The following is a 19,426-nucleotide window of genomic DNA, read 5'->3' as shown; positions in this document are numbered from 1 at the left end:
CCCACAGCAAGGTTTACTTGATTGTTTGATGAAGTGGTCCTCTACACAATCACCCCAATCATCAGTTACCTTGTGAAATTTCCGGTGTTTTTTCATGTTGCAATTATATATTGCAGAAAACCAACTTATCGCAATGCGGGTTTTCCGATGATGTATCATCATACTCGAGAGCAAAGATCCCAACAGGAATCTAGTTGAAGGCCAAACCTACAAAACAGTAAGGTAATCTGCTAAGACATGTTTGTTATTCAAAAATAACGACTTAACAGTAATGTCTTGTCAATCATCAGTAAATTCTCTGAACGGCTTTTCTTCACCTCACGCTACAACCACTCCCACACCTTCATACATTGTTCAGTAAAGTCTGACTCATGAGGATTTTGGCAAGAAGGTTACCTACAGGTTTTGCTGTCTGTACTTATGAAGGCACATGTGACAGGTGATATCCAGGATTCCTTTAACATGGGAAAATGAAATGAGACAGTAGACTGGAGTCTATTTTGTTACAGCAGAGAGAAGATGCTTTAAGGGATCCAAAAGCTCTGATTCCTTTTCCAGTTTCACCTACTCAGTCTAAAACAAATGAATCTAAAAATGTGCTACTTTTGCTCTAATGCAGCGTGCAACTGCAAAGTAAGCAGTAAGTAAAGTTATCAAATAAATGGAGTAAAAGTACAATATTTGCATCAAAAATATAGCAGAAAATGGAAAGACTCAAGTAAAGTCCAAGTATCTCAACACTTTACCTAAGAACAGCACTTGACAAAATGCACTTAGTTACATTTGATCACTGCTCAAAGGTGAAGTGGAATAAAATAGTGGTGGATCCTGAATGAAAACACTGAGAGAATCTGATACATAAGCCAAAGTATCATTGTGTGGATTAAAGGCTTGAATGTTGACTTCATTCCTGCTCCACCAGTCTGACCTCCCAGTTCTCCTCCCAGTCCTCCTGAAAAGATGAACCAACTGACAAACACCCTCAGGCCGATGCAATTTAACGGACCGCTGGAATTTCACGATACTGTGATTACTGATGCCAGCTGTTTGTTTGTATTTATTATAGGGCAAACAATGACAAATAATTCCAACTGAGGTTATCCAAAATGATGCTAATCCTAAATACAATATGCTATATTCACACACACAAACTGTCTAAAGTGTGTGTGTGAGCTTGACTGCAAATCAAGAGTGTAAATAACTACTTTTCAAATCAATCTGGCTGCCAGGGACTTGGATTTCAAGCTGTGAGGAGCCATTTTATGTTTTCGTTAGGGTTTATGTTTTGTTTTTTTTTACATTTAAAAACAAGAGCACATCTACTTCAGTTGCAATGCTGTTTTAATAATGTGAAGCTAAAACGTGAAAGCTAAAACTAAAGCTATTGTATGCGGACGAAAAAGAGAGGAGAGACGGAGGGAGAGAGAGAGAGAGAGAGAGAGAGAGAGAGAAAGAGAGAGAGAGAGAGAGAGAGAGAGAGAGAGAGAGAGAGAGAACGAGAGAGAGAAAGGAGACAGACAGAGAGAGAGAGAGACTCTTGACAGTAGTGGGAGGAGCCTCTTGCTTCAATGTATCAGTTCCTTAAGCGCTGCAAAGTTCAGATGCACCACATCAACTTGGAGACAAAGTGACGAGGACCTGTCAGCTACCTCTCTGTGCTTTGGCGTAAAGTTTAGAGAGTTTGTTTAGTCCAAGAGCGAAGAGGGGAACACGTTTTTTTTTTTTTTTGTTTTGGGGTTTTTTTTGTTTTGTTTTTTTAAAAGTCAACTTGTAGAATAAGAATTGTAGCAGAATAGTCTGAGTGAAGCTTCAACATCCAGTCAGCCATGGAGTGGGGATTACCCTGTCGGACATCTCTCTGGGGACTCTGCTCTGTTCTGCTTTACATCGCTGGAGGTAAGAGAGACTCAAACAACTGTCAGCTGCTGTTTACTGCCCGGGCGTGTGACAACTTGTCGACATCTTTATTTAAGTGACTAACCGCTGGACTGAGCTCACTGATGGACAACAATACGTTTTGTTTTTTTCCCCCAGCTCGTTAAGAAAGTAAATGACAGGCCGAGCTAAACTCCATGTCGTAGCCTGAGTCTGCACGTCTGAAATCACCCGGGTCGACAGTAGAAAGTTCGTGTGTCTTTCTTCAGGGCTGTCAAAAGAGCTGCTGTTTACTTTTTAACAACCGCGCTCAAATAGTGCGTCAAGGTGGCGCAAGACCTCGACGTAAACCTTCTGTTAAGACTCTTGCAGATACGTTAATTTATCTCATTTGTATTATTTTATTGTGTTTATATACATTTATGTTGCGGAGCGAACACGGTTTCACGCTTTTCAGACTCGGTGTGCTGCTGCTGTTGTTTTGAGACAGAACATCTGGTGTGAAGCTGTTTTTTTTAACGCCCCTCCCATGGGATGTAGAGGAGTGTAAACCCACCTTATACTAACTCTTTACGACAAAGCCGCAAATTGAACACTGGCCGTGGACGTTTTTAGACCGACGAGTCGTAAAATATTCAGAAACGTACACAACTTGGTAAATAAAATCAGGGAGGCATTCCTGGGCTGTGTGCGCCTGTGTATGGTGAGTTCAAGGACCCGTGCCTCCAGAAATAAAATGAGCTGTTGCTACATTTTCACAATAAATAAATAAGTAAATTAGTAAATAAATAAAAATCAGTGTGTAATCAGCTTTAATCAAAATGCAGTGCCTTTGCATGAAGTTAAAGGAACTGAGGCTGGAGGAGATGGAGAAACAGCTGTTGCCTTCAGGGCTCAGCCTGCTTCACTTCAAACACCCCTGAAACCTTACAGAGGTTATCAGTTGCCGGCTTTAGGATTTGGTTTATGTAGATAAGCTTGTGAGATAAGTCTGTCAAAGGCAACTAGCGATGTTTACTGAAATTTAGGTCTGATCCACCCCACACACAAATCTTCCTATATGTTGTTCACAAGATGTTTAAATTTAAAATGTTTCCAGATACTAAGACATCTATTAAAAATGATTTTAAGTTAATCTGTAGTGCATGTTTCTATGTATAGCTATAGTTAAAAAAAAAAAAAAAATCATGTATGCAGACCTGTAAAACTCAAGAGGCTCCAATAAAAAGTCTAACTTTAGGTCTCCGTGGTGCCCTCCCTTCAGCCCTGTTATGTCGTCTTTGTTTGGAAGTTTCCTTCCTCTCAGCCTATGATGAAAACAGCTGTTTGTGCCACAGCCAATAATGGGTTTCTCCTCCACAAAACATGACTTGAGATAAACAGAGCAATAATCAGTGGCTCTTTTCCTCCCTGTCGAGATAAGCATTTAACTCCCTGTGCAGGACAATGGCACAGTCAGAAATGGTCAATAAACTCCACAGGATGTGAGCGCCCACTCCTTCTCTGTCTCAGCTACTTTCTCCTCCTGTTGTGTCAGAGCATCGGTCGTGCATTGATCCCCTGTCCTAAATTAATAAGTCATTATTAGGGTGCAGCTCTAAAAAATGGTTTCCTGGGTCGATCTCATCGACGGGAACAGGCCTGACCGGGGAGGGACTGTCACTGTGAGAGTGTGTCGACGTGCAGCAGCTGTGTGGGCACACACTGCATGAGTAATAAGAAGACAGTGGAGGAGGGGGAGCTCCTTTGTTCTTTTCTGACTTTTGCGGGTATCACAAGGGTCTGTCAGACATTTGTAGCTGAAAGCTTGGTGATGGATGCTTAGTATGCCACAAGTATGATGAGTAAAATATGCCCACTCACATCAGTGGCCCTCATACTTCTAGTAAAGATCCGTCTCCCACACTGGTGATTCTATGAACAGCCCAAGGGTATGACATTGACAGTCACTGAGAGAACCTTGGGTCTGCTTTTAGTCACAGCATTAAAAAAATACAGCAACCTAATGTGCTGTAGTGGGTAAAGATCGTAAATATTTATAATAGAAACAATATAGCCACACTGTCAGTAGTGGAAAGGATCAAAAGAAGCAGACAGACTAGTTTATAATAATTAGGTCACATTCTTAAAACTATGTAATTCTGCACTTTTACTGTTTTTGTTTAAAAGTATAAAGAGCCCATACACACTTTCAAAATGACATTTAATCTGCGTGGTTGCTGCAGTTAAATAAAAAAAATAAATAAATAAAATAAAACCATGAGTGATGTTGTAAATGTGCATTTGGAGCAGCATTATGCAATCCTGTAGTAACATTGCTAAATGTGTGACGTACATAAAGAGGAAGTTGTTTATGTAGCACTTGTGCAAGTAAGTTTATCACAAATTGGAGCACAAAGACACAGAAAATGACTATAATTAAATGTCATGGATACACGGTGACCTGCATCACTGACCTGTAACCAAATTCCTCTTTTGACTTAGTGGCCTGAAGTGCCACATATTAACACTTCCTGTTGCTGAAGAGATGCTTAATTTATGTGTTTGTTATGCCAGGAACTTCACCTGAAACTTTCTGTGTGTAGAGGGGCTAATCAGCGATCCTCCTACTGGTTTCATTACCGCCCTGTAATGGGTTGGATAATCATTACCATTACAGTAGGTGTGAAAAAGGGTGGGACTTGAGGTGTTTTGTGGGGGGAGGAAGCAGCTGTTGTACAAACAAAGCTACAAAGGTAGAGAAACTCATGCCAGTGAAAGGACACTAGATTCAGTAGCCTGTGCCGCATCATCACCCCATTAATACAGATAAGTAATAAAGTACACCCGTGCTGTAGTAGATCAAATAGTTAAACTTGGTGTTAAGACATGTTTAATTAATTCACACGGGCTGTGCTGCATGTCTGGATGTAAGAAAGCTGTCAGAGGCAACATGTCCGAAACAGGTGGCATTCAGCCTTAAAACAAAGGAGAGCCTGTCTCTGGGCCCTGAGGGGCTATCAGGATCCTGAGAACGGAGATCAGAGAAGGAAACTTAGCTCTATAATGGAGCCAAAACTCAGATGTCTGGTGTGTACGAGTGACAGGAACCTTGTCTGCACCAGACATGGGGCAAAGCTTTCTGTCTGTTTATACCTGATTGTAACCACATCAAGACAGCTCACAGTGCTGACACAATGTTAACACCACCCAGCGGCAACCTTATATGCTTTAAAATCACATTCTTTGTCACTAAATCTGTTTACAAAGGTCTGATCTTGTAAGTAAGGCATACTTTGAAATACATTTGATTATGATGGTATTTCCAAGCTGGCAAGCTCAACTTCAGTCAGGCAATATTTCGACTTAAATGTAGATTTTAACACATTCTCAACAGAAACTCTCCATCCTGCAGCTGAAATCCATCTCCACTTGTGTAAATGGGGTCAGCGTTGTCAAAAAGAAGGGCATTGAGGAAGGCAGGGCGGGTGTGAAACAGGAGAGGCAAAGGGCTTCCCCTCCTATTGTCCCATCACGCAGGCAGGAACAGCCGTGGGGGCAACAGTTTCACTTTAATCACCCTCCCTGGTCTTCCTATTGCTTTTCCTGGCACACAATGGCTACTCCACAGCTCAGTCACACACAGGAACATGGCACGGACCTCACACTCTGTGAGACTTACACAGGATGCGCACATACTGAATATACAAACACGCACAGCTAATCAAAAAGCAAAGGTCGCTGGCTGGTCAGCTACTGTATTTCCACTCCAGCACAGTGTACACCAGCCACTTAAAACAGTTATGACATTGAGGACTAAAACAACTCATGTGCTTCCTAGTTTACATTCTGGCTGACGCAGAAGGCCTGATGCATCTGCTGCCCTCCCAGGAATGTAGTGGTACTGCACAAAAACAGCGACTCAGTTCATGGTTAAATCTATAGTGACTCACACAAAGCTGGTACTGAACTGCTCCCTGTGGGTTTATACTGTCAGGCATGTTGCAGCCCAATCTGTGATGTAACAGCAGCATTTGTTTTGTTTCTGATGGCAGATGGAGAACACCTGCAGTGACATCATTACTGATTGGGGTGTATGTAGAGGTGTAACTTGCTTGAGATTTTCAGGCTGTAAGAAGCCGTGCAGCAGCAGCTGGAGCTTTTCAGAGTTAGAATTGAGCATTAAGGAGCCAGACATAAGCAGTAGTGCGAGGAGTGGGCGCAGTGTTCGCGTGTCGGGACAACTCAGGAAGGAAGTCCACTCCTCAAATACTTGCACACACATCTCTGATCCATGGTGCCACTGCAACAATACACACTTGCATGCATGCTTCTCTTTCACTGCAATCCACCCCCACACACACTCACACGAAGCCTTCCTGTCTCCTTTGCAGTGCTGATCATTCTGGGATGCTAAACCAGACCGCAGTCTGTTACAGAGAAGGAGGGTAATGATCTGTTTAAGACAGAGAGTGACAGAGCTGGTCTCTTGTTGTACATGCTGGATATATGAGAGTCATTCATTATGTGTGTTAATGCTGCACTGTGGCTGTGTAGTGTGGGGCCCTTATAGAAAGTGGTATTATATAGCAAGATTTACAGAATAGTTTCAGAGGACTTAGCCTGGGGATATGTTTGTTTGTTGCGTTATGAAATTAAATAATCATTCAGAGCACACATTAAAGAGTTGGTCTATTTGTGCTTTTCACTGCTGCACTGCAGAAGTCAAAAAAGGATGTGGTTAAAGGCAGTATGTGAGAGGTAGGACGGTTGAAGCAATATGTAGAGAAACATCGCACAGCTGTATATTTGGTTTCCTGATGTACTTTAAAGGTATCTGCTGAGTTTTCTGAGAAGACTATATAGCAGCACTTTGTGGCCAATGGGACCACACAGCATTAGTCACTGTGTAATGCAGAAACTGCAGAACACAAGTCTGTTTCTATACTTTCCTTGATTTGAAGGCTAAACAGATGTTGGTGAGGTCTTGTATATGTGTATCCGTGGCTGTCTGAGGGTAACAGGCAATTTAACTCCCACAGGATGTTAGTACTATATTGACTTTAGCTAACCACAGTACGAGTGTGATGAACAGGAAACAAACTGTGCTCACCAAGAAACACACAGACACCAGGAAGCATGTGGTGTTCAGAAATAGGGCTTAGAACATTGTTGGACATTAAGTGCATGTTGGGACGGGCAGTTTTTGAACCGTGATTATTTGTTAGGCAGTGACATTATCCCACTCAACTTCATTTTATGAACTAATTTAAACAAAAGTGTAACTGACCAATTTCCTTTTTGAACATGTTATCTAATGATATCAGGGCTATGCCTTTACAAAGCTGAAAAGCTGGGATTTTCCAAGGAACATCATGAGGTACCTGTATTAGGACAAATTATCTATAAACTTGATTGTTGTTTTTTTTTTTTTTTTTATCTTCAACCCTTTTAAATTCTGTTTAGATATTTACATAAATTTATTCCTTACTTGTCTTCTTCTCTCTCCAGCTAAAGGCGAGATGTCCCACGCCCACTCCACCCTGAGTGTATCAGCCCCGCACCTGTACTACACCTGTCCCGAAGGTGCAACTGTCAAACTGCTGTGTAACCAGAGAGGCACTGCTTTGCACACCAGTGATAAATTGAGGGGAACCTGGCTTTTCACACCCCACAGTGACCAGCACTGTACAGGACGGATGGGCCCACGCCACACTGTCATTGGCCGTTTGCATGGCAACCACAGCTTGCCGCCAGGATTGCATTTTGGATCTTCAGAGCAAAACCTCTGGGTGCTTCTGCAGAACGTTACCCATGCTGACCAAGGTCGCTACTGCTGTATGGTCCTCGACATCCAGGTGGAACATAATCATGGCTCTGTTGTGCAGAAACCTCATAGCCACGTTGTTCTTCAAGTGACACCACGTAAGGACATCATATGTTTGGCTGTGAATGTGTAGGAAATGATTACATAGTAAACTGACCAGGAAAAAGTTAAACCATTGTGGCGTTCACAATGCCGCTAAGTACAACAAGTTTATGTTAGCTCCCCAGATTCTACATTATGTGGTCTATATGAAATCTCACTGTGTCGGGAATGACAACTGTTGCATCAGTATAGGAGAAACATATAGTTAAAATGTTCTCTCTTTCCAGGGAGAAATGATGGAACTCAAAATTGCACTGTCTGGGATCCCACACCACCTGGAGGTACAGCACCTCATTTAAGCCTTCATAGCCACTAGATGACGTGCTAAATATTCTGTTTATTTAACTCTCAGTCTCTCTGTTGCTTCCCCAGGCTCTGTGCCAGTGGCACTGGCCGTAGCAGCCTGCATCTTGGCTCTGCTCTCCCTGCCTCTTATTCTGGTGCTTGTGTACAAACAGAGGCACAGCGCCCATTCGAGCAGACGTATGTATGACTGATATGCACAAACAAGCACACACACACACACACACACACACACACACACACACACAATCATTTCCACAGCCATGCAATGGGTCGAATATAAATCTCTCACACTGGGTTCCCCATAGTGTTTTGTCCGACACACATTTCCTGTAAGTGAGGTGGATTAACTGTATTTCACACAGTGGGAAGCACATTCACACTCAATCTGTAGTGTTCCGCTCTGTTTCAATTCATTCACAATGGCCCATTTCCTGTTTCCTCCTCTCTCCCAGGTGCACAAGAGCTGGTGAGGATGGACAGGTAAGCTTTCCCACAGTCTGTCAGGCAGCTGGTTGCATTGACCAGCTACAAAACACAGCTGCTCTTTACAATAATAACACTGTGTACATGGATACTCTACTGTTTGGTGACCACAACATTTCTCTGACAATAGTTACATTTTAAGCCAAACATCCTGATGACAAACATGTTACAACTCTGCAGATCATTCCCATGAACCTTTGCTTGCCAAAGAGCTACATATAGCTTTCAAACACCAGCAAAACATTAATACAATCATGTGGAGAATTTACTTTTATTACAATACAACAAGAAGGACTTCTGCCCAGGAAATTTGTTGCCTTTACACCGATAGTTATATGCCACTGAACTATGTTTTGTGGGAAATGCATTGGACTGCTTTTTGGCACAAAGGGGAAAGATTTTTATGGATTACAAAGGAACAACTTTACCATGATAATTTCATGTACACAGCCAACTGTAAACTATTGTGGTGTAATGTATTTTTTATATCTTGAGCAACAGATGAGTGTTGAAACTGTTTCTTAGGTCATATTTGCCATGTTTTACTCATCGAGATGCTTCTCTTTGTGTGTGCTCAGTGAGGCTCATGGCCATGAGAACCCTGTGTTTCTCGGGGGATCGCCGCAGATTAAGACCCGCACTGTTTCTCAGATCATGACCAGGCAATCCTCAGAGACAGGACGCCACCTGTTGTCTGAGCCGGGAACCCCTCTTTCACCTCCTGCACATGGGGAAGTATTCTTCCCAACAGAAGGTAGGAGACAAACACAAATCTAGGGCTGCAACTAATGATTATATTTCATTATCGATTAATCTGCCAATTATTTTCACGATTAATCGTTCAATCTATAAAGTATACAAAAAATAAATGTGAAAACTGCTCATCACAGAGCCTCAAAGTGATGTCCTCAAGTTGGTTATTTTGTCAACCCAACATTCTAAAACTCAAAGACGCTCATAAATGACAAAGACAAGCACCAAATCCTCACATTTAAGAAGCCAGAACAAGTGAATGTTTGATTGAAAAATAACTTTTTATCAATTATCAAAATAGATGCTGATTAATTTCCTTTCAATCAACTAATCATCTAACTGTTACAGCTCTACACAACACAGCATTTTATAATATAGGGCACGCAATATTAAAGCTGTAACAGAGAAACTGATACAAGGGATATACAGTAAGATGGGACACATTGCCAATTCTTTTTTATAGACACTTATCAAAAAAGCAGAAAAACTAAAAAAATCACCTAGCATAGGCTGAGGTATTCCATCATCTAACTTCTTCTCCATTTTGATCAGCTCCTTAGCCTGTCTCATACCTCTATCAGATCAGCCCAGTAACAAAGAACGCTGAGTATGAATTATCTCAGTTTTGGAGTGGGTGTGCACTGTATCCATTTGTAGGTCATGCTTTATCGACTACATTCTGAATGCATTCAGTCTGACTCACTTATTCACTCAAGTCATGAACAAATGTATTTGTGTATTCGCACGTAATAGTGTTACACAACGACATAGTTCTGGGAATACGTATTTCAAAATGTACACTCAGTATGTTAAAAGACTCTGATGCAATCAAAGAACAGCCCTGGCTTTTCATACTTTTGCTGAAACATCCTGCGTGTGATGGAAGTGTCGGCGGAAAGATGTTCACATTCTTGTGCAAAACTGCACGCTCACACTCAAACCAGCTGGGTTGTCTCTGATATGAAAAAATATTTGGCGTAGAGAGTTTAATTCCTCCTCCCCACACAACCGAAACCAACTCCTTATGCTGTCATCATCTGAATTCTTCTCTAGCCTCGCTCGCAAGTCATTCTCCACCCATCAGCACTCTCATTTAACACTAATGGCCCCTTCAGCCGTTCTCGCCGACTCGACTTGAAATAATACTGAAACATTAGTTACGGTGAAGGGGTTCAATCCTGAGTGTTTTTCTACCGATTCCCGGGGCACCTGCGCAGACATTCCAGGCATACTGAGGTGGATTGCCCCGTTTCCTGGCAGCACGGTCTGTGATGGTACAGAAGCAGACTTACTGAATATCCACCCTAAACCACATATGTTATTGCTATGACCCTGAACAGCTTAGTGTTCAAACACGACAAGGATAGAAATAAGGTAAAACTAGGCCACAGATGCTGCAGTTTTGCCCCATGTGCCCAAATAGAATTCTGGTAATGTGTAAAAATGCTGATAGTGGGAAAACCACCGCTTATGATAAGTGACAGATGGAAACTTCCGCTGCCTGATTGCCTCTCAGATTATAGCTATGCTTCTAGCTATCAAAAATCCACAAACTGTAACCCTATCTTACACATTTTTCAAGGTGGATTTTCCCTGCAAGAGCTCATTTCCCTAAGTAGTCTACAAAATGAATGCAGAATACACCCCTTTTTAAGGTTTCATGTAACATGGATAAGGCCTCACTTCAGTTTTTGTCTTCATCTGGCCCGCTGACCTTCAGCTAAGCGGAATTTGACATGCAGCAGTTCCCTCTTATCTTCAGCATGTTGCAACTCAGACGGAGAGCCTCTTAGTTCCCCTTTGTGATGCTTTTCCAGTAAAACACGTCATTTTCTGAGAATCTTATTAGTCTCTCTGTGTACAAGACTATGGAGACGGAGGTTGGGAAACGGAAATTATGATAGTTTAACAAGATCTGTTGTGAAAAGATTTTGGGCAGGAAGTACAGTTTCAAATGTGCAAACTCCCTTAAAAGAACATTTACACATTTCAGCATACAGACATGAACTGTGTGTTTGAGCCGGTTGACACATGTGGATTACCTGCTATCACATCTGTACTCTCACTGACCTACACTGTTTTCTATTCCAGACAGCATCCTTGAGTCTCCAGAGTTCCTGCAGGTTTAAAGGGGGTAGAACCCTTGTTCATCGCCCTAACTGCTGATCTGGAGACAGTCCTGCAACCCTCTTCCTCTTCTGTCTCACAATAACTTCTGCCGGGATTGTTGTCTGTACATTGTCTGGACCGCGGGAGGGAATGGAATCCGTTTTCTTTATTCAAAAAAACTATTTCCACCTGCAACAACAGCTGGAGGCTAAAAGCAAAGTTCTGCTTTTGAGTGCTTATGTAGTGGCGGGGGCTGGGTTTGTTTGTGATGTTCCATCTTAACAATGACAATGGATCGTGGACCAACAGCTGCCCAATATTTGAGAAGAACCCTGAGTGGTGTGGGTGAGGGTCCCGCCATGTTAAGAGAGGTAAAACCTTTTTTTCGGCCATCTGACTTGCTTGGTATAGTTCAAGCAAACTGAAAAAAAGTGAATTTGAAACTGAAAATGGGTCTTAACATTAGGCTGTTGCTTGGATTCTTCTGTATGATTTGGCGGTTCAAAGCATTGCTGCCTCAGTGACAGCAACAAGCTCCTCTGTTATTTTACAAAACCAGGTGCCTTGTGTCTGTTCAGTTTCGTGCCAATATTATTCATGACAGAAGTGATTAATATTAATTATCACTTGCCGTCAGTTACTGGAGTAAACGTAATTTTGATTTTGTGTAGTGCTGATGATGTAAGACAAGAATAACCAAAACTGTCCAGTGGATGTGTCTCACTTCAATTTTAGTGAGTCAGTGGGAACACAAAATGAACTGGAACTAAAAAAAGATGATGTGTAACTTTTTAAACTGAATCAGAGGTGTGAAAGTGACCTCAGGTTTCTCTCATCCCTGCCATTTTAACAAAGTGCCCAAATAGCTTCATACCAAAGGAGGCTCAGTCATCAGAGAGCTGCGATAATTTGTATAAAAATTGACAGTAATTTGTTTTTAAGGCTTTACACTGTTTCCTTTTACCATTTCCACTTGGCCTCAGCTTTACTTATCATCTGTCTTTCCTACCTCAGTTCCTCTCAGCTCTGCTGCTCTAAATATCCTCCCTTCTTCCTGTGTTCTCAGAATCGCAGCACTTCACAGTGGCCTTAAATACAGTATATTTAAAAAGTGCTGTAAAGTGCACTAAGTATATGGAAAAACAAGCTGTTGGTTTTATTGGATCACAGTAGTTTATGAATGGCATTCTCATGTGCGTACAGTTTGGTAATAAAGAATAAAATGTTGAATGTAGCCTCACAGATTCACCATCATAAAACAGTTTAAATCACTGCCGTCTCAACGCTGTTTTTGTGAATCTTTATCTTTTTTTGTTTTTTATGTGCCTTGATTTATTTGTTGGGATGATTATGTTGATGTTGATTTGTATTTTTTTTCTGGTGCAATGGAATGTTAAAATGTAAATACTGTTTAGCACAGGAGTGGAGGAATGACATTGAAATGGTAACCAAATCTTATCAAGGTAGATTGAGAAAAAATAAGTGATGCAATGATGTTCTTACTTTGTCTGCGTATGTGTGATTGTGAGAAACCACTGGTGGTTTTGTCACATCGAGGTAAAATGTGTACAGCAGGTGTTCGGCGGAAGTTTTCTCCAAATGATGTGTAGCAAGTGTGTAGGACAGGGTATCATGTATATATACGGTGTGTGTGTGTGTGTGTGTGTGTGTGTGTTTGTATGCGTGTGTTTATAAAATCCGGGTTACAGTTTCAAGAGTGACTTTGTGGTCTGCTTTAAATGTGTGTGCACATTTGCATGCAATGTTGCATCTGTATGTGATAACTTTTATACAGTAAAAAACTTCCATTAGAAATTGACACAAAGCAGTTCTGCTAAAGCCTGTTTGTTCTATATATTGCATTTAAATTGTCCCAGTTGTAGCTTGTAAAATAAAGTGGAGCTCTTAAACCTTAAAGCCAATGTGTCGTCTTTGAAATCATTGTTCCTTTGAACTGGCAGGTCTCCAAAACCATCACTACACATGGACGTGCTGCACTTGCTGCCTAGGGAGCCATTACAGACGGCACAAGGTTGTTCCACTTGTGTGCCTCTAAGATGGTGTACACCAGAGGGAGACTGGCATTGAGGGGAGAAAATGACAAAACAATCTTAGTATCTTGTTTTATGAGAGGAGACAGAGAGCTGGATGGGTGGAGGATATCCCTGTTGCTGGCCATTTCCACCCTTCAGTGCTTTTCTGCAGTTCTGCATTAGCTTTTTATAACATATTAGCATTAGGATCATTATTATAGGGTTGTACTGTGTGACCTAGACAGGCAATCAAAATATGAAAAACACACAGCCACATATGTGCCACTTTCACTTGATGCAGGCATACATGTAGGTAGCTCATGTTGTCTGTGCTTTTAAATGTGACATTTCTAAACAGGAAAGCAGCAACACTCATCTTCCTCTTTTGGAAAATTAGACGTGTGGCTTTCCTGTTTACAGAAGGTGCTTCCTGTGCCTTCACAGCTGATTGGCTCATACAGAACATCAACCCACCACTGTATTTTACCTACAGCGCAGACTATATGAAGAAGGAGGAGCCACCCAGTTAACAGAAATATTGTAAAAATTTCAATATGGTTAAGTGCAATGTATTGATAAAGGTAAAATGTGTGACAAAACACCATTATAATGAAGTATTGTTGCACTGCAGAGACGTCTGAAGTCCCTAAATGCACCCCCCATGTTCAAGTCACCATAAACTGATCAGACTGACGCCCCTTTATAGAGGTTACTGCTTTTAGTACATCAAGAAGGATGTCTAAAGATACATTATTTCATCATAATATGAAGACTTGAAAAAACAAAAAAAACTGTGTCTGATATGTTGAGATATCACCTGCTGTTCCTAGAATCTTACCGACAGAGGTGGCGTTCCATCATCTTCCACAGTGACAGTGAGTCGGTAGTCTTGCTGACGCTCTCGGTCAGGGGGGGCCGGCCGCGTCACCATCTCTCCAGTCACGCGGTCCATGCGAAAGGTCAGGTCCTGGTTTCCGGCGGTGATGTAGTAAAACAGCATGGCATTGGGACCGATGTCTCGGTCAGAAGCCATCACACGGAGGACGGACGTGCCACCTCCAACATTCTACAATTTACATTATCAAAAGAGCCTCTTTATTCATGAAACTAAAGAAAATCCAGAGATAAGTCAAGTTTGGATGAAATGAATATCATGCTGCATGTGATGTGTGAGGATGTCCTTACCTCACTGATGCTGACGTTGTAGCCCCTCTGGCTTTCAATAACAGGTGCATTGTCATTAACGTCCAAGATATTGATGGTGAGGGAGTGATCTGTGTGTCTGGGAGGCGAGCCATTGTCACTGGCCCGCACCTGTGAATGCACACACATGCACTGGTGTCTACTAGTATGTAAACCTGACCATACATTTGAACACATTGCCTAAAATCACAGTGTATGCACTAAATGTCTCTGTGAAGGATGCTGTGTCATTTCTTTGATGCAAAAATATCGAATTGAATGATATTTTGAAATGATCAGATCAGTTCAAAACCTAATAAATTATCACTCATTATTTGTATAGGTCAGTGTTGTAGTGCAAGTAAAAAATCAGTGCCTCCGAATCACATGTCCATATAGAGTTGTGGTGAATAATGTTACAACTACATGTGGATTGCCGGCTGACCTTCAGCAAGTAGCGGTCTACTGACTCTCTGTCCAGAAGTGCATTGACATAAACCTCCCCATAGGTGTGGTTCACTGTCTTGATCTTGAACACATCCTCCATATTGCCTGCCACCAGAGTGAAATTGACCTGAGAAAAAATAATGAGTGAGAATGAGACCAGGAGAGGGTGGGACTGAGAGTGAAAGAATAAAAACGCCACATGACAACAGCAGTTTATGCTCAGTCAGAAACTGTGATCATGAATTTAGCCATGGAGTAAGTGAGAAATCACAACTGAGAGACAGAACTAGAACAAGCAGAACGAAAAAAACTCAGGTAGTTAACAGCAGTATGTAGCTGTCTGCAGCATGTATGGAAGCTAGAAGTGATGAGAAAAATGCGTTGTGGTCGACTTTAGTGGACTGCTTTGCTGAGGTGTCAAAATCAAAGTAAGATGATGTGAAACTGAAGCAAGCTCAGTTTGACTTAATGGACTGTAATCTGCTGAAGTCGACATTTATAGTACTCATGTCATATGAAAAGAAACATAAACCAAAGTTCGTCAAATATAACTTGTCAACTTCTCATATTCACTCTTCTGAAGCCTGGTAAATCATGGTTGATTGCAATTTATGTTTAAGTGTCACATATAACATCTTTAACATTTTAATTGGAGATTTTTCTGTATCCACCAGAATGAGTTTTTTCCCCATGTTCCTCTTTTTTCTCACCAGTCCGTTTAATCCGGCATCTTTGTCCCTTCCCAGCACCACTGCCACTTTTTTCCCCATGGGAGAGTTCTCTGCGATGTCCACTGAGGTATCAGATGTGATGTCAAACTCTGGACTGTTGTCATTCTCATCCAAGATGGTGATAGAAACCTGTCAAGACAAGCGCTCAAATGTCATTGTCAATTGCCCTGTCAATGCAATACTTACCTTTGAGGTGAATCAAATGGCCAAAACCTAAAAATAGTAGGAAAGAGAATATGAATCCATTTCATGTAGCGTTTAAAAAGAAGAGCAAGTCTTACCTTCTGCTCTTCCAGTGAAAGATGCAATGAAGAAAATAGGAATGCCATTAAGCTTTCTACAACAGAACAGACCCATACTGTAAAATAGAACTGTGTACTTGAAAAGAAAGATGAATCAACACAATTCGGAATGAAGCGTACCACAGTGGAGTCCTTTTTAGGTCCTCCGTCATCAGCTACAACAGTCAGGGTGTACATGTCCCCCCTCTCTCTGTCCAGGAGGCCGGTCACTGTGATACGACCCTGAAACACAACACACATCAGCAAATATCTCCACCTTCATAAAGATTCCATACAAGATGGAAAATGTGTCATTCAAGGAGCAAGAACAGAGGTAGAGAAATGCCGACACATCACAAAAATCAACCAAAAGAAAATCCCCATTTTTCGTCTATCAAAGGAAACAAATGACTTCAAAGCAAACAAGCTCTTTGATCAGCTTACAGTCGTGCAGCAACAAGAGTGTTAGCTTAAATCACAGAGGAAGAGGTGTTATTGAATCGCACTGCGGTTAATGGATGGAACATATTTGACAGAAGGTGGGTGTAGTCTTTGAAGTATACAAAAAAGAAGGCATGTACATTGTGCTCATATCATTAGGGACCTTTCCTCCACTGCTCCCCAGCTCACCGTGACACTGTCTATCTTGAAGAGGGCCAGGGCAGCAGGTGACGTATCAGGGTCGAAACGGTAGGTCAGCTGGTTCAAGTTGTCAGCCGACTGGGCCCGCACTTGCACGACTTCTGTCCCTGTGGCGATGTTCTCACGCAGTGAAGCCTCATAACCGGCAGAGAGGAAGGCCACGGCTTCATCCAGCTCATTAAGCAATGTGACGTAGACCGTGCAAAAGCCTCGGTGGAAAGGTGAAGCCTGGTCGGTGGCCGAGACATTCATCAGATAAGTGGTCTTGGTCTCATAGTCCAGGTAGTCCACGGTGGTAACCAGGCCGGTGCTCACATCCACCTCAAACTTGCGGTCTGAGCCGGATACAATGGCGTAAGCAACGGCACCACCATCACCTGAGAAAGAAAGAAGCAGATGGATTTTAGGGAAAGTAGGCAATAACCACTTTAAACTTGCATTTTTCAACTTTGTAGGATGCTCAACTTGAAAACTTAACAACATTGTTACACCAAAGCTATATATATATATATACACACACAAAACAGCAACAGCTTCCTCCATTCTCTGTTTTATTTAAAACTGTTTCCGTCACGCTGTTCTGTTGCCAATGTTGTGTTTCAGGGCTGGTCTAATGATTTGGAAAATATGTCACAGCACCAGATGCGTCATACAGTAAACCGAAAAACACTGCACACCATGGGAAGTGAATAGAGGAAGTCTGTACTGTTGAGCAGAAGTGGAGATTTAAATACCAGTTAAAGGGACGGCCATTTTTTTGTGTGGGGTTATATAAAAAGGTAGATAAACTGTAGAGGATTTGCTATTCCACAATGGAGTGGCACCCACTAGTGTAAGGGTTGGTGACCTGCAAACAACTGACCCACAGAAATGCCACCTGGGCAGAAGCTGGAAATTTAAAGCCACATTCAGCTAAATATCTCTTCCTGTTTTGGGTAAAACCTGATGTTGAAGAGTCGACAGCGAGAACTGACATCAAACAACTGGACTCACCAGTGTCAGGGTCTGTGGCACGCACCACAATCACAGAAGTGCCGATGCCCGCTGTCTCCCTCAGGCCCAGACGGTTGTATTGTTGCTGAGTAAACACTGGCACCTCATCATTGGCATCGTCCACATATATGATCACCTGCCGGGGAAGACATACAGGGTGTAAATCAACTATACATATCATGTTTGAGGAAATGACATGTACTTGAGACCACAAGCATAAATATCACATATCCTGGATCTCCTTAAATCTGCATTTCTAGAATACATTTGTTATTAGGAGTCAACAGGACTGTGCAGTTTAAAAAAGTAAACCGTATTTTTCTTTTAAATATTTAAATCTTCACACACGCACGTTTATTATGAAGCACTAGGTTGAAACTTGCACATGTAACAGCTTCCCCCCCAGCTATCCTCCTCTTCCTCACCCTCACAGAGCTCCTCATGCTGCCCTCATCACTGTTGTAGGCTTCCACTTCCAACACATGGGAGCTGCTGGTTTCTCTGTCCAGAGCCCTGAGGCCTCTTGTCACCAGGCCTGTCTGTCTGTCTATGCTGAAGAGATTGTTGCTGTTCCCTGCCATGCACACATGCGCACGCGCACACACACACACAGACACACAAACAAATGTAGAGCGGGAGAGAGAGAGAGAGAGCGAGAGAGAGAGAGAGAGAGCAAGACAAAGAGAGAGTGAGAGGGAGACAGGAAAAGACATGTCTACAAAAATGCAAATTTTAGCAAAACATTTAATCCAGTCTCTGGGTCTAGACAATTTTAGTTGCTTCCAGTGCAATTTAACATTTTGAGAACCTGTCATTACTGGTGTTTTCACTGTGGTGGGAGCTGCCTCGTACACACTGACTGCTGCCAGACAAGAGAAAGAGCACTGGACATGTCAAAAGCTTGAATCACTGAAACTTTTCCTTTGAGATTTCGTTTTTTTTTTTTTTTTTTTAATCATCTATTGACAACACAACAAAAAATAAATGCTTGAATCTAGTGCACACCTGGTAGGAAAATCAAAGTAGAGCAGCACTTACCAGTCAGGATCCTGTACAGAACTCGACCATTCTCCCCCTCGTCTGCATCTGTAGCTTGAACCTGTAAAGACAATCACAAACAGATAGTAGGTACTTACAGTAAGAACTTGAACTCTGCAAACCACTGATACATCCACATTTGTATGTGTCATAGGTCGACATGTCATATTGATTCTCTCATTTCATGTTTACACTATATGTTTATGGCCTTGTGGCCCCTTTAAATATCTGTAGGTGGAGAGTGTTACTAGCGTTAGGCTTGACACCACTGGATATTTTTAAGGAGACCTCGGGACAAACTGGGGAAAACCAGCCATGTCCAGCTGTGATTAACCTAAACCAATCCAATCAAATCAACCTAAATTCAATCCATCGTTGCCAACATTTGTTCTGGCGTTTGGGATAAAAAAACGTCCTTTCATTGTGCAGCAATGCCATGAATCCCTTTTCACATCTGCTACCATTACAAAGTCAAAACACTTTTCATTTTGCAGTCTGACATGGTACAGATTGTAAAGCCCCCTGAGGAAATGTGATTTGTGATATTTGGCTCTGTGAATAAAACTGACTTGACTTGACAATGGTGTCACGGAGTGCAGAAATATGCAAGACACAATATATCTCTCTCTCTATGAGAACTGAGCA

The 19,426-nt window shown here is 41.9% G+C and overlaps 2 protein-coding genes across 10 annotated transcripts in view; one reads left to right on the top strand and one right to left on the bottom strand.

Annotated features, from left to right (window-relative positions):
- cdh23 (cadherin-related 23) overlaps nt 1–19,426 on the bottom strand; it is a 165,839-nt gene that overhangs the window by 17,644 nt on the left and 128,769 nt on the right. For 6 of the 9 annotated variants that reach the window (XR_005079483.1, XM_037124921.1, XM_037124922.1 and 3 more), the window contains 10 exons: nt 18,782–18,842; nt 18,169–18,317; nt 17,744–17,879; nt 16,739–17,127; nt 16,250–16,351; nt 16,109–16,111; nt 15,807–15,956; nt 15,095–15,223; nt 14,653–14,781; nt 14,306–14,533 (listed from right to left, as the gene is read on the bottom strand). Coding sequence is in view for 8 of the 9 variants with exons in the window: in XM_037124921.1 (XP_036980816.1) it covers nt 14,306–14,533; nt 14,653–14,781; nt 15,095–15,223; nt 15,807–15,956; nt 16,109–16,111; nt 16,250–16,351; nt 16,739–17,127; nt 17,744–17,879; nt 18,169–18,317; nt 18,782–18,842 (1,476 nt within the window). In the remaining variant the exon portion in view is untranslated. Of the gene's footprint in view, nt 1–14,305; nt 14,534–14,652; nt 14,782–15,094; nt 15,224–15,806; nt 16,041–16,108; nt 16,165–16,249; nt 16,352–16,738; nt 17,128–17,743; nt 17,880–18,168; nt 18,318–18,781; nt 18,843–19,426 lie in introns of those variants that run through there. The other 3 variants (XM_037124927.1, XM_037124929.1, XM_037124928.1) reach the window with 3 other exon arrangements.
- On the top strand, nt 1,591–13,351 carry vsir (V-set immunoregulatory receptor). Its single transcript, XM_037124936.1, has 7 exons — nt 1,591–1,896; nt 7,366–7,779; nt 8,011–8,064; nt 8,156–8,266; nt 8,542–8,569; nt 9,151–9,326; nt 11,417–13,351. The coding sequence occupies exons 1-7, from the start codon at nt 1,827–1,829 to the stop codon at nt 11,452–11,454; spliced, it is 891 nt and encodes a 296-aa protein (XP_036980831.1). The 5' UTR covers nt 1,591–1,826; the 3' UTR covers nt 11,455–13,351.

Source organism: Acanthopagrus latus, chromosome 15, assembly GCF_904848185.1.
Source record: "Acanthopagrus latus isolate v.2019 chromosome 15, fAcaLat1.1, whole genome shotgun sequence".
In the NCBI taxonomy this organism is placed as follows: domain Eukaryota; kingdom Metazoa; phylum Chordata; class Actinopteri; order Spariformes; family Sparidae; genus Acanthopagrus; species Acanthopagrus latus.
Note: the sequence above shows the minus strand (reverse complement) of the source record. Positions and strands in the feature narration are given on the sequence as shown.

Bases quoted from the DNA above. Each gene is read 5' to 3' on its own strand.
- vsir (XM_037124936.1), top strand. From the start codon at position 1,827: ATGGAGTGGGGATTACCCTGTCGGACATCTCTCTGGGGACTCTGCTCT. The intron at 7,780-8,010 runs GTAAGGACATCA...CTCTCTTTCCAG, and splicing joins TGTTCTTCAAGTGACACCAC to GGAGAAATGATGGAACTCAA. The intron at 9,327-11,416 runs GTAGGAGACAAA...TTTCTATTCCAG, and splicing joins AGTATTCTTCCCAACAGAAG to ACAGCATCCTTGAGTCTCCA.